The 11,771-nt window shown below is 56.6% G+C and overlaps 1 protein-coding gene across 2 annotated transcripts in view; it reads left to right on the top strand.

Moving 5' to 3' along the window:
- Nucleotides 1-8,723, top strand: part of SLC9A1 (solute carrier family 9 member A1) — a 55,212-nt gene extending 46,489 nt beyond the window's left edge. For both annotated transcript variants that reach the window (XM_081580451.1, XM_081580452.1), the window contains 9 exons: nt 111-328; nt 1,456-1,658; nt 3,195-3,284; nt 3,726-3,796; nt 3,920-4,093; nt 4,313-4,427; nt 4,585-4,686; nt 6,118-6,190; nt 6,834-8,723. In XM_081580451.1, the coding sequence (XP_081436577.1) occupies nt 111-328; nt 1,456-1,658; nt 3,195-3,284; nt 3,726-3,796; nt 3,920-4,093; nt 4,313-4,427; nt 4,585-4,686; nt 6,118-6,190; nt 6,834-7,180 (1,393 nt within the window). In that variant the 3' untranslated portion in view covers nt 7,181-8,723. The remainder of the gene's footprint in view (nt 1-110; nt 329-1,455; nt 1,659-3,194; nt 3,285-3,725; nt 3,797-3,919; nt 4,094-4,312; nt 4,428-4,584; nt 4,687-6,117; nt 6,191-6,833) is intronic.
- The last annotated feature ends 3,048 nt before the right edge of the window (nt 8,724-11,771 follow it).

An 11,771-nucleotide genomic window follows, 5' to 3' on the forward strand; every position in this document is an offset into this window, starting at 1 on the left:
GGAGCTCAGGCGCCTGGCCCCTGCCCACCTCCCTGGCACTGGAGGAGCCCTGGGAGGGTGCGGCTCAACTCTGAACCCTGCTCCCCGCTCTTTCCTCCCCTGACCCCCAGACTCATTGCCTCGGGCGTGGTGATGCGCCCCTACGTGGAGGCTAACATCTCCCACAAGTCCCACACGACCATCAAGTATTTCCTCAAAATGTGGAGCAGCGTCAGCGAAACCCTCATCTTCATCTTCCTGGGCGTCTCCACCGTGGCCGGCTCCCACCACTGGAACTGGACATTTGTCATCAGCACCCTGCTCTTCTGCCTCATCGCCCGAGTGCTGGGTGAGGGGCCAGGCCCGGGGAGGGGTGTGTGTGCGCACGGCAGCTGGGTGCATGCTGTGTGCAGAGGCGGCGGGCTTGGCATTCCTGGGCACCCCGCGGAATGGGAGTCTTCCCCACTCCCGCTCCCCGCAGCGCTGAGGCCCTGATGGGCCCTGGAGGGGATAGAGGGCCGCACTCCCGGTGGGGAGACAGCCATGGTATGCGGGTGGAAGAGGCCTCATCAACCCTGGGACTCTGAGCCAGCTGGTATCTAAGGAAGGGACTGAGGCCCCCAGGGCCAGGTCTGTGTTCAGGTCTGTTGTCTTTGCACCGCCTCTTCCCATGTGTGACTTTGGCACTTGCGGAGTCTTCTGCAGCGCCTCCCAACGGCTGCTTCTACCAGCGCCAGGGTGCACCTGGGCACCCCTGGGCACCAGGCCTCAGGCCCTTGGGTAGCTGTTTCACCTTCCAGATACACGTTACCTCAGTGACCATGTGGCTTCCGCCCATGGATCTCACCTCCTCTCTGAGGTTATGTCTGGTCGTGGCACTTAACTTGCTGTGCTGTCTTAAAAACCCTTTCATCCTGGGCCTCATCTTCTGGAGATTCTGGGGCTATGGGGTTGAGATTGGACTCCGACCTCCCTCTGCAATTTTTTTTTTCCCCTCTGGCCATGCTGCACGTGGGGTCTTAGTTCCTCAACCAAGAATCGAACCCGTGCTCCCTGCAGTGCAAGCATGAAGTCTTAACCACTGGACCGCCAGGGAAGCCCTAGCATTTTTAAATAACTTTTTATTACAGAAAATTTCAAATACATAGAAAAGTAGACCCCACATACCTATCATATTTAATAGGTATCAACTTGTAGCCAGTCTTGTTTCATCTCTTTTCCCGGCACCCTCCTGCCCTCCAGCCTCTGGAGGCCTCTGTAATGTCTCTAAAGTATACCCAGGTTGAAGGACCCCCCTTAAAGATCCACCCAACTCTTGGATTGAGGGATTAGGAGCACCTTGGACTGAGGGACCTGAGATATGAGTGAGCTGGGCAGGTTTACCAGTGGAGGCTTCCTCCAGACAGAGAAATCTCCCAGCTGCAGAAGCCATGAGGGGCTGGGACAGTCTGACCCCTCGCTTCCCCTCCCTGGCAGGCGTGCTGGGCCTGACCTGGTTCATCAACAAGTTCCGCATCGTGAAGCTGACCCCCAAGGACCAGTTCATCATCGCCTATGGGGGCCTGCGAGGGGCCATCGCCTTCTCCCTGGGCTACCTCCTGGACAAGAAGCACTTCCCCATGTGTGACCTGTTCCTCACGGCCATCATCACCGTCATCTTTTTCACCGTCTTTGTGCAGGTGCTGGACAGGGCGGAGCAGCCCTGCCTGGGGACCCTGACTCTGCCAGGAAAGAGGAAGCACATGACCGAGCCGGGGTGGGGGTGTGGGGGTACGGGTTCTAGTTCCAGCTGCACCAATGCCTCGTGCAGCTCTGGACAAGCCACTCCCCGTTTCTGGGCCCCAGTGTGTTCAATTGTAAAGGGAGAGTTTGATCATGCGTCACTGTGGAGTGACGCTGTCCAGCTTAGTTAGGAGCCCAGGTAGCATTAAGAGGGCTGGGTCCAGTCAGCAGGACCATGAAGCTCATGGTAGGGATTGAGGGAAGCGGTTTAGTATCTTAGGGTCTCAGTTTCCACATCAATCAAATGGGGGCAGTAGCACCACATGGGGACTGGAAAGGTGAAAAGTCCCTGAGCTGCGCAGTAGGAGGCCATTAGCCAGAGCTCTGCTGCTGCCAGTATGACCCCAGAAAGATTCTCCTCCCATCTCTGGGTCTCAGATCCCCATCTGTGAAGGGAGGGGACTGGACTGGATGATCCTGAAGAATCCTTCCAGCTGCTGGCCGTGATTTCTGTGCATTTGAACAACCCAGGCTTAGCTGAGAACCTCACCCACCCCTCGAGTCCCGGAGGGAGCCCAGCCTGAGATGATGTAAATCATTTCTCGTTATCTGACCCGTGACTGTGGGCAAGTGAGAAACACTTCATCTATGTGTTTCTCTACCACCCTCTCCATCTTTCCTGGATAATAACCCTGGACAAGCCCTCAGTGGGAAACATCACTGCCTTCTCCGGAGAAAACAGTGTAGAGCAAGCTTCCTGGGGCTGGACTTGGCTTCTGTCTTTTAAAAGAAGAGGCTGCCTCTTTGGTCGTCTTGCCCTGCTTCCATCCTCAAAAACATTTTATCACCTTGATTTTGCAGTTGTATATGCCGATGGTTTACTAAGCCAGTTTTTAATGAAGGCAGCATTGAGGTAGGGACCTCCCTGCCTGAGTTTGAATCCAACTTTACTACTTCTGTGAGACCTTAGGAAGTTACTTAACCTCTCTCAGTCTCAGTTTCCTCATCTGTACAATGGGGACAAGGAAGGGGCTTACCTGTTAGGGTCATTGTAGGTATTGAAATGCTAATTCTAGTAAAAACACCACTGGCCCTGGCACTTGACAAGTGTGCAGTTAGATTAGCTACTGCTGTTCTTACTAGGTCCTTCTGGGTCAAAAACCTGCAAGGGGGCCAGAGCAGAGGTGGTCCTCCCAGCTAGGCAGGCCTGACTTCCCTGGGGTGACAGAACACATTTGTGGTGGAGCTCTCGCTTGGAATCTGGCCCGGGCTAGATGACCTGTGTGTGAGTCCCTCGGCTGGATGGGCTGTGAAACCCCTGGCTATGTCTTCAGGAAGAAGTGGGCTTAATATAAACACAGCTTGGATGTTGGGAGATTGGGGACATCAGGGCAAAGGGCACTCCAGACTCAGGGACCTTAGGATGGGGGACCTCTGTGGTATCCCTGCCAGGGTGGCAGAACTGGAGTGCCTGACACCCACCCGCCCCCCAGGGCATGACCATTCGGCCCCTGGTAGACCTGCTGGCTGTGAAGAAAAAGCAAGAAACGAAGCGTTCTATCAACGAGGAGATCCACACGCAGGTACCCGAAGCTTGGCCTGGGCCCTGTGTTGCAGGAGGAGGCTAGGCCTCGCATCCATGTCCTCAGTCAGCCCCTCCTCCCTCATCCAGTGCTGGGGTGGTCCTTCAGCCTCCTGAGGTCACCAGGTCACCCCATAGGGAGGGGTGGTGTGAGCAGCCAGGAACCTGAGGGGGCGTCATGCTATCTCTGCCTCTGCAGGAACCTGTCCCAGGTGCTGGGCACAAGTGGGTTCAGAGAAGAGGGTTCGGCCAGGCCCCAGTGGCAGAGGGCTGGAGGGGTCCACTGGGGTTCAGGATGAGTGGGGTGTGGGTGCCACCTCCTGGCTGCTTATGGAACTACAGGGCTGAGCTGAGCAGAGGTGGAAGGTGGGGGCCCATTCAGGAGTCTTGGTCGGGGAGGAGCCCAGTAGTGAGGCTTGACCTGGCCCTGGGCCCGTTTCAGTTCCTGGACCACCTTCTGACAGGCATCGAGGACATCTGTGGCCACTACGGCCACCACCACTGGAAAGACAAGTAGGTGGCAGGCCTGGTGGGCAAGAGGGAGGGGAGGGGCAGGTAAGGGTCCCCCTCTCCGGGGCCTGGGCATCTTCCCATCACAGGAGCCGGCTTCACCCATCTCCTCCCGCCTCCCACCAGGCTGAACCGATTTAATAAGAAGTATGTGAAGAAGTGTCTGATAGCTGGCGAGCGCTCCAAGGAGCCCCAGCTCATCGCTTTCTACCACAAGATGGAGATGAAGCAGGCCATCGAGCTGGTGGAAAGTGGCGGCATGGGCAAGATCCCCTCGGCTGTCTCCACCGTCTCCATGCAGTGAGTGCTAGTGGCCAACCGCGGCCGCTTCTGCAAGCCACACGCCGACCCCTCAACACCCACCTGGAGTGGGCCCCTGGGTCATTCCACCGGGCGGGGCGACCACACTGAGGACCCAAGGCTTGGTGCACCCAACCGGGTCATCCCCAGGGGACCCTTCTGGCCCGGCCCAGTCCCCAGAGTCTCAGGAATTTTCTAATCTGTGCTGCGTTATCCCAGGAACATCCACCCCAAGTCCCTGCCGGCCGAGCGCATCTTGCCAGCACTGTCCAAGGACAAGGAAGAGGAGATCCGCAAAATCCTGAGGAACAACTTGCAGAAGACCAGACAGCGGGTGAGGGGCTGCTCCCCGCCTGGCCCACTTCCCTTACTGCAGAGGAGCCCCTCCCCGCCCCACGTTCCTCTGCTCCACGCTCCCAGAGCCACCCCAACCCCTCCAGGCCCAGCTTCCAGGACCTGGCCGGCCTGCCTGACAGCTGTTCCTCCCACAGCTGCGGTCCTACAACAGACACACGCTGGTGGCCGACCCCTACGAGGAGGCCTGGAACCAGATGCTGCTCCGGAGACAGAAGGCCCGGCAACTGGAGCAGAAGGTGTGTCCGGAGCTAGAGCCGGCTCCCGCCTTTCTCGGGGAACCTGGGCTCTTCCTCTGCCTGCACCACCACCACCCAGCCCTCTGGGAGACAGAGCCACTCCCATCTGGTGTTTTAGCTTCCTCCAGTGTTCTTGCCTGGAAAATTCCATGGACTATAGCCCTCCTGTGTTTAGGACTGTAGCCCTCCAGGCTGCCCTGTCCATGGGGTTGCAAAGAGTCAGACACAACTTAGCAACTGAACACACACACACACACCCCGCATGTTTCAAAAGCTGAGCCCAGGGAAAGTTCCAGAAAGCTGCCTTCTCCACCTCTTCTCCATTCAGAGCAGCAAAGAGGCCCCCCTTCCCCACTGTCTCCTCGGGTATCAGGTCTAGAAGAGTCTATCCACGTGCTCTAACCTCTCATTTTCTAGTGAGAAAACTAAGGCTCAGAGTCAGAAAGCAAGACACACATGCCTTCATTCATTCGTTCAGGAAAATATCTGTGGAGCTCTCCCTAAGTGCCAAGTGGCAGAATTGCCTCCGTGAATCGGATGGTGAATCAGCCCAGTCCCTCCCTTACGGAGCTTCTCATGCAGTGGCCTGGGCAGAACCGGAAGTGCAAGGGGCTCTGAGCACCTCTAACAAGGAAGTGGTCAGAGTGCTCAGGAATGAGAGTCACAGGGGAGGGAGCGTGGGCAGGGGAAGGGCCAGGCAGAAGGAAAGAAACTATGCGTAAGTTCCTGACCCCGCAGACTGAGGGGGTTCAGCTTTCAAGGAAGCTTGCTCATGGCGTTATGGGTTTGGGCTTTCTTCCAAAGCATGGAGAGTCATGAAGGGTTCTCAGCTAGGGAAGCACATGGGAAGGGGTGCAGGTGGATTAGCAGGGTGGTGAGGGGGAGGGGAGGAGCAGGCAGAATTCAAGGGATATTTAGGAGGTCGGAGTGGCGAGACTTGGTTACCAGTTTGAGGTGGGACCAAGGGAAGAGGAAAAGGAGGCAGGGGTCGCGTCTGGCCTTTGATTGGGGTAGGCAGGTGGGGTGGCTGAGGGGACACCAAGGAAGTAGCCAGTTTTGAAGGAAGATGAGAGGCTGAGTTCAGTCGGATCGTGTTGCACTGAGAATCCCTGCGGCCGTCCAGGGCCCGAGTGACATTCCTGAGTTAACTGTGGGTCTGTCCTCAGGGGCAGAAGAGGGCTGGAGCTAGAGGCTGGGCTGGTGTCCCCGTGGGAGAGGCGGGACAGTGCGGGGGTGTTCAAGGTCACCCCAGAGCTCAGCAAGAGGCTGGGCCAAGCCCTCAGAACCCAGCACTGGCCCAGGCTTGCCACTGGCATGGGCAGAGAGGGAGCAGGGGCCCCGGGCACACAAAGGAGGGTGTGTGGCCACCGGCTCGGGGCGCCGTCCAGAGGGGCCGCCTCTGCTCACCCCCGTCTGCTCTTCCTCTGTCAGATCAACAACTACCTGACGGTGCCAGCCCACAAGATGGACTCGCCCACCATGTCGCGGGCCCGCATTGGCTCAGGTAAGGCAGGGCGTGGGGGGCCCTGGCGAGGGGCCTTGAGGCTGGGCACGGGGCCACTGTCTCCGGAGGATGAGGCTCTAACAGGGCCTGCCCTCAGAAAGCCTGAAGGGAGGATGGGCTTCTCCCGCCCTGCCTTCCTCCCAAGCCGTGAGCTCCTCCTATATCAGGTGGAGTTGGAGGTTCACCAGAGGGGTGCCCCCCAGAAGAGTGGCCCTGCCGTCCTCCCCAGGGACAGAGTGCTCCACGGGGAGGCTCACGCTGAGGAGCTGGGTGCCTGCGGGGAGGCTGGAGGGGGCTGCACTGTTGGGCTCTCCGACATGTGGGGCACCAAGGGCAGGCCTTCCAGGACGGGGGACTCAGGAGGGGGTCTGAACTCTTCGTCCAAGCAGGGACTCCTATGGGAGCCCCAGGGCTGAGCAGGGGAGCCCAGTCCTACCTTGGAGAGTGCAGTCCGAGGGCAAGGAGGAACTATTGGCCAGGTGACAGGGCTTGTGAAAGGTCCGTGTGGAGTGATTTGAGGCATACCAGGATCACCACACTCACAGGCAGGCTCTTTGGGAGCCACTGGCACGGGCAGAGGTGGGCCACGCACTGGGAGGGCTCAGGGCCGGAAGCCAGCTTGCGCCTTGTTCTTGGTTCGCAGACCCGCTGGCCTATGAGCCCAAGGCCGACTTGCCTGTGATCACCATCGACCCGGCCTCCCCGCAGTCGCCTGAGTCCGTGGACCTGGTGAATGAGGAGCTGAAGGGCAAGGTCCTGGGGCTGAGCCGGGATCCGGGGAGGCTGGCTGAGGAGGAGGAGGATGATGAGGACCCCGATGGGGGCCTCATGATGCGGACCAAGGAGCCCTCATCCCCGGGCACCGATGATGTCTTCACCCCGGCGCCGAGCGACAGCCCCAGCTCTCAGAGGATACAGCGCTGCCTCAGTGACCCAGGCCCCCACCCTGAGCCTGGGGAGGGAGAGCCTTTCATCCCCAAGGGCCAGTAGCACTGGGGGGCCAGCGGGCAGTGCCCATCCCACCATGGACTCTCCCACCAGAGCCGGGGCTGCTGGCAGGGGGCAGGAGGGGTTCCCCTCGTCCTTCCCGACCTGGACTGGCCCTGGCCCTCCCCCACCGCATGGCAGCTGGGCCCACAGCCCCCACTGCAGCACGGCTTCCCCCTGCCTCCCGGGAAGCGCCCTCCCGCCAGAACTGCCTTCCTAATTGATCCATCCCTCTGAGGTGGACCTGCCGGGCTGTGAGGCAAACCCTGCCCCCTCCCAAGCCAAGCTCTCTCCCTACCAGGGCCTCTGAGTCCCCTAGACCTCTGTGGGGCCCCCTCCCATTCCGTCACCCTGCTCATTGAAATCAATCTTAGTTTCTAACCAAAGAGCCTCTGGCTCAGCCTTGGTCCCTCCTGGGAAGGGAAGGAGCCGGGGCCTCCCTTGGCCTAGGCCGGGCCCTTCATTAACAGGGAAGAGACTAGGACCAGGCCTGGGACTTGGGGAGGGGTCGGGGACCCGTGGCCATGCCGTCCTCCTGCCGGCTCTCAGCCTGGCCACCTCACCTGACCTGTCCTTACTCAGAGCTGCAGGCTGAGGGCACCTCTGAGCTCTGTCTGGAGCTGGGACTCAGCTCTCCAAACTGGGCTCCAGCGGGGACCACTGGGCCCTTCAGGGGCTGCTGATCGGAGCTCTGGAGAGTGCTGCCTTTTTATCTGTTTTGTTTGTTCACACTTCCACGTACGATTCTATTTGCACAGAGGGCATTCCTGTTTTTAAAACATTTTTGAAAACCCCTGCCTGAACAGAACTCCCGCCATCCTACTCCAGAGCATCACCCAACCGCATACGTGCCTGTCTGCCCAACACTCGTCCCCAAATCAGTCCTCTGTCCACAGGGCTCTGATTTCAGAAATGACCTCACCACCACCCCCACCCGCCCCCCCCAGCAACACACACAAACACAAACACCCCAATCATGACTTTCTCTAACTCATAGATGCTGGGCCTCCTGGGACCTTCTTTCTCTTGGGCCTGACTCTCAGCTCCAGCTGGTCTGTTCTTTCTCTCCTCTCCCTCCCCGCCCCCATTGGCCCCTGGAACCTCTCTTGTAAGCACTGCACTCAGCTTGCTGTGGAGCCCTGTCCTCGGGGGGTGGGGGTGTCCCCTGAGCATCTCCCACTGGCCAGGGCTGGTGGGTAAGCGGAGTCCTGGGCCCCCAGAGGCCTTTGCTCACAGAAATACACTCCTACTCCCATGGCCACCATGGGCCAGGCCCAGGCCTAGTGATCTCTGTCTTTCTCTCTAGGGTACTCCTTTCCCCAGGATCGTGCAATAGTCAGAGCATGCCCCTGCCCAGCGGACTGGGCAGTGGGTGCTCATCTCCCCCTCCTCTCCATGTAAGTGCTGTTTTGGGCAGGAGTCACCATGCAAGGGTGACGTTGACAACCATGTTCAAAGCCACCACAGCTGCTGCCGCTCTGCCGCCTGTACAGAAGAAACCGAATCTTTTTCATATTCTAATAAATCCGTGTGAGTTTTTGATAGAGTTGAGGGCTGCTTCCTGGGCATCAGGGACTCGGGGGGAGGAAGGTAGCCCAGGCACCTGAAGGAATTGGCTCAGTGGCCGGCACAGAGAAACACTTAGTCCATGTCAGGTGCCGGTGTGCTGATTCCTGTGGATCCAGCACCAGGGATACAGGTATGAGCAAAGCCGGAGGCTCCCAGCCCTCAGGCTCCTTCTGAAGAACAGCGTCCATCAGTCCTGCCAGGAAAGCCGTGTGTGTGTGTCTCTGTGTGTCTCTGTGTGTGTGTGTGTCTGTGTGTATCTATGTGTCTGTGTGTCTCTGTGTGTATCTATGTGCCCGTGTGTGTGTGTATCTATGTGTGCATGCATGTCTCTGTGTCTCTCTCTGTGTGACAGGGGATGGAGGGGTGTTGAGCAGGACTTTCCTACGTGATATCCTAGGAGAGAACTACAGGATGAGCTGAGGTTAACCCAGTGAAGAAGGTTTGAGCGAGTTCCCAAATATTCTAACTGGGAGCTGCACGTGGGAACACCCTAGGAGCTGAGGAAAGGCTGGTGTGGCTGGGTCAGAGAGTGACAGGCAGGGAGGTGAAGGTGGGACCTTGCAGCCCACGGTCAAGATTTTGGTTTATGCTACAGGCAAGGGAGAGGCTCTCCATTGTAAAGTGGGGACAATAATCCCTGGATGGAACGTGCCCAGGAGTGTAATGGTCTCAGCACAGTGCCTGGTGGGCTTAGTTCAGCTAAGTTGGATCCGCGAGGTGCACTTTCAGGAGCTGACCACCAGAGGGCAGTGAAGCCTTGGCACACACCCCAGGCACCCTTGGGACCTGCTTTGTGGAGGATAGCATCTCCTTTGCCCAGACTTGGGACCTGTGAATGGAGCTGGTTTGATCCATAAAATCTAAAGTGATCAGTGTCAAAAAGACCATAGGGATGGACCACAGCATCCATTCCTGTAACAATGTCCCAGCAAGAAATGGATGGAACACTCAAAGGGTTACTAAAGAACCTTCAACTAAGGAATTCTTTACAGAGGTGTGGGCAGGGTTAAGGGAATTTACCAGGGATGGGACTCAAGGGGATCACAACACAGGAAGCTGAAGGGCAAGAGGAGGAAGTTGTTACTACGGGAGGGGGCTGCCTTGCTGGAGCTGGAGCCACAGGGATCAGAACACAGTCCCTGCCAGGCGGGGAGCCAGAGGATAAATACTCTGACTTTGATCCTGCCTCCCCTTGGCCAGATCCATGGGAAAGGAGAAGGAGGCAGCTAGCAACTTCACTGAGCGCAGTTCACGCAGATGAGCCTTCAGGAGTGGAACAAGGGGAGAGTGGGTTTAGAGAGAGAAGGCAGAGCCATTCCTTTCCCTCCCCCTCACCATTCACTGTCGTCCTTCAGATGAAAAATGTGTGTCCCTATTGCTTAACAGTTACAGAATTTCTGTTTAGAGTAATGAAAGAGCTTTGAAAATAGATCACAGTGATGGTTGCACAAACACCACTGATTGTTCACTTTAAAATGGCTTGTTTTATGTTATGTGAATTTCACCTCAATTCTTAAAATTAAGAGCTTATTAAAGTAAGCTCATCCCTAACAGGAAAAAAAAAAACCAGTCTCATCAGCCCACCATATCCTTGTCTTACCACATCATTGTTATCCTTCAATCACACTCACCAGGAACCTAACTCAGTCATCATCAAGGCTCTTTCAACAAGACAGTGCTGCTAAGCTGCTAAGTCACTTCAGTCGTGTCCAACTCTGTGCGACCCCATAGATGGCAGCCCACCAGGCTCCCCCATCGCTGGGATTCTCCAGGCAAGAATACTGGAGTGGGTTGCCATTTCCTTCTCCAGTGCATGAAAGGGAAAAGTGAAAGTGAAGTCGCTCAGTCGTGTCCGACTCTTAGCGACCCCATGGACTGTAGCCTACCAGGCTCCTCTGTCCATGGGATTTTCCAGGCAAGAGTACTGGAGTGGGGTGCCATTGCCTTCTCCCAACAAGACAGTAGAGGAGGGATAACAGCAGAAACCTGCTCCAGCCTCCCTTTTTGTAGCTGGTCACGAGACCTGTGTTAGCAGTCATGCCTTCCTCCTGCCACCACTTCCACGGTCCTCTCACCAGCTGCCAGCACTTTGGCTGGCCTGGTCCTTCACTCTGTGTGTGTGTGTGTGTGTGTATCTGGGTCTTTACAGTGTATGTGTGTGTATCTGGGTCCTTACAATGTGTGTGTGTGTGTGTGTGTGTGTGTGTGTGTGTGTGTATCTGGGTCTTTACAATGTGTGTGTGTATCTGGGTCTTTACAATGTGTGTGTGTATCTGGGTCTTTACAATGTGTGTGTGTGTGTATCTGGGTCTTTACAGTGTATGTGTGTGTATCTGGGTCTTTACAATGTGTGTGTGTGTCTGGGTCTTTACAACGTGTGTGTGTGTGTGTGTGTGTGTGTGTGTATCTGGGTCTTTACAATGTGTGTGTGCGCTAAGTCTTTATTCCTATGGAATTCATTTTTGTACTGGTCTTCAATTTGTTGGGTTGCCATTTCCCACTGTCTCTATTAGACATGGGAGATCTGAGAGGCGCTCAGTCAGTCCTCTGGATTCTAGATGTGGCCTTCCTGCCCACCCTCCCTTTTCTAGATTCATCACCCTACCTGGTACACTTGATCCCCTCTTTACATTTGAGTTAAGCAATATACAGAGCTCAAAATGACCAGAAGGAAGATTCTACTTCTGACTTCAAGGAACCACATCTGTGTTCCCTCCAGGCCCACTGAACACAAAGTCGAGAGAGGGAAAGCAACAATTCCTCCAGGAGGTTATTTGGAATGATAGAAGAGCCACCTTCATTTCCACTGCTTGGTCCCTGGGCCTCTGCATTCAGGCTGTGAGAGAGGCGGAGCCACTGATTTTAAACTTACACTGCATCCCGCATGTCAATAACCCAAGTGGCTGTCTCCCAGCTGGCACTGGAGGTTTCTCTAGCGAATCAGCTGCTTCTGAGTGATGGGACACATCGTGTGTCCAGTGCTTCCGTGGGTGAGACCATTGCTCTGTGCCCCTCACCATAAAAG

This window comes from Giraffa tippelskirchi, chromosome 3 (genome assembly GCF_054371585.1).
Source record: "Giraffa tippelskirchi isolate mGirTip1 chromosome 3, T2T-mGirTip1v1.2.pri, whole genome shotgun sequence".
Classification (NCBI taxonomy): Eukaryota; Metazoa; Chordata; class Mammalia; order Artiodactyla; family Giraffidae; genus Giraffa; species Giraffa tippelskirchi.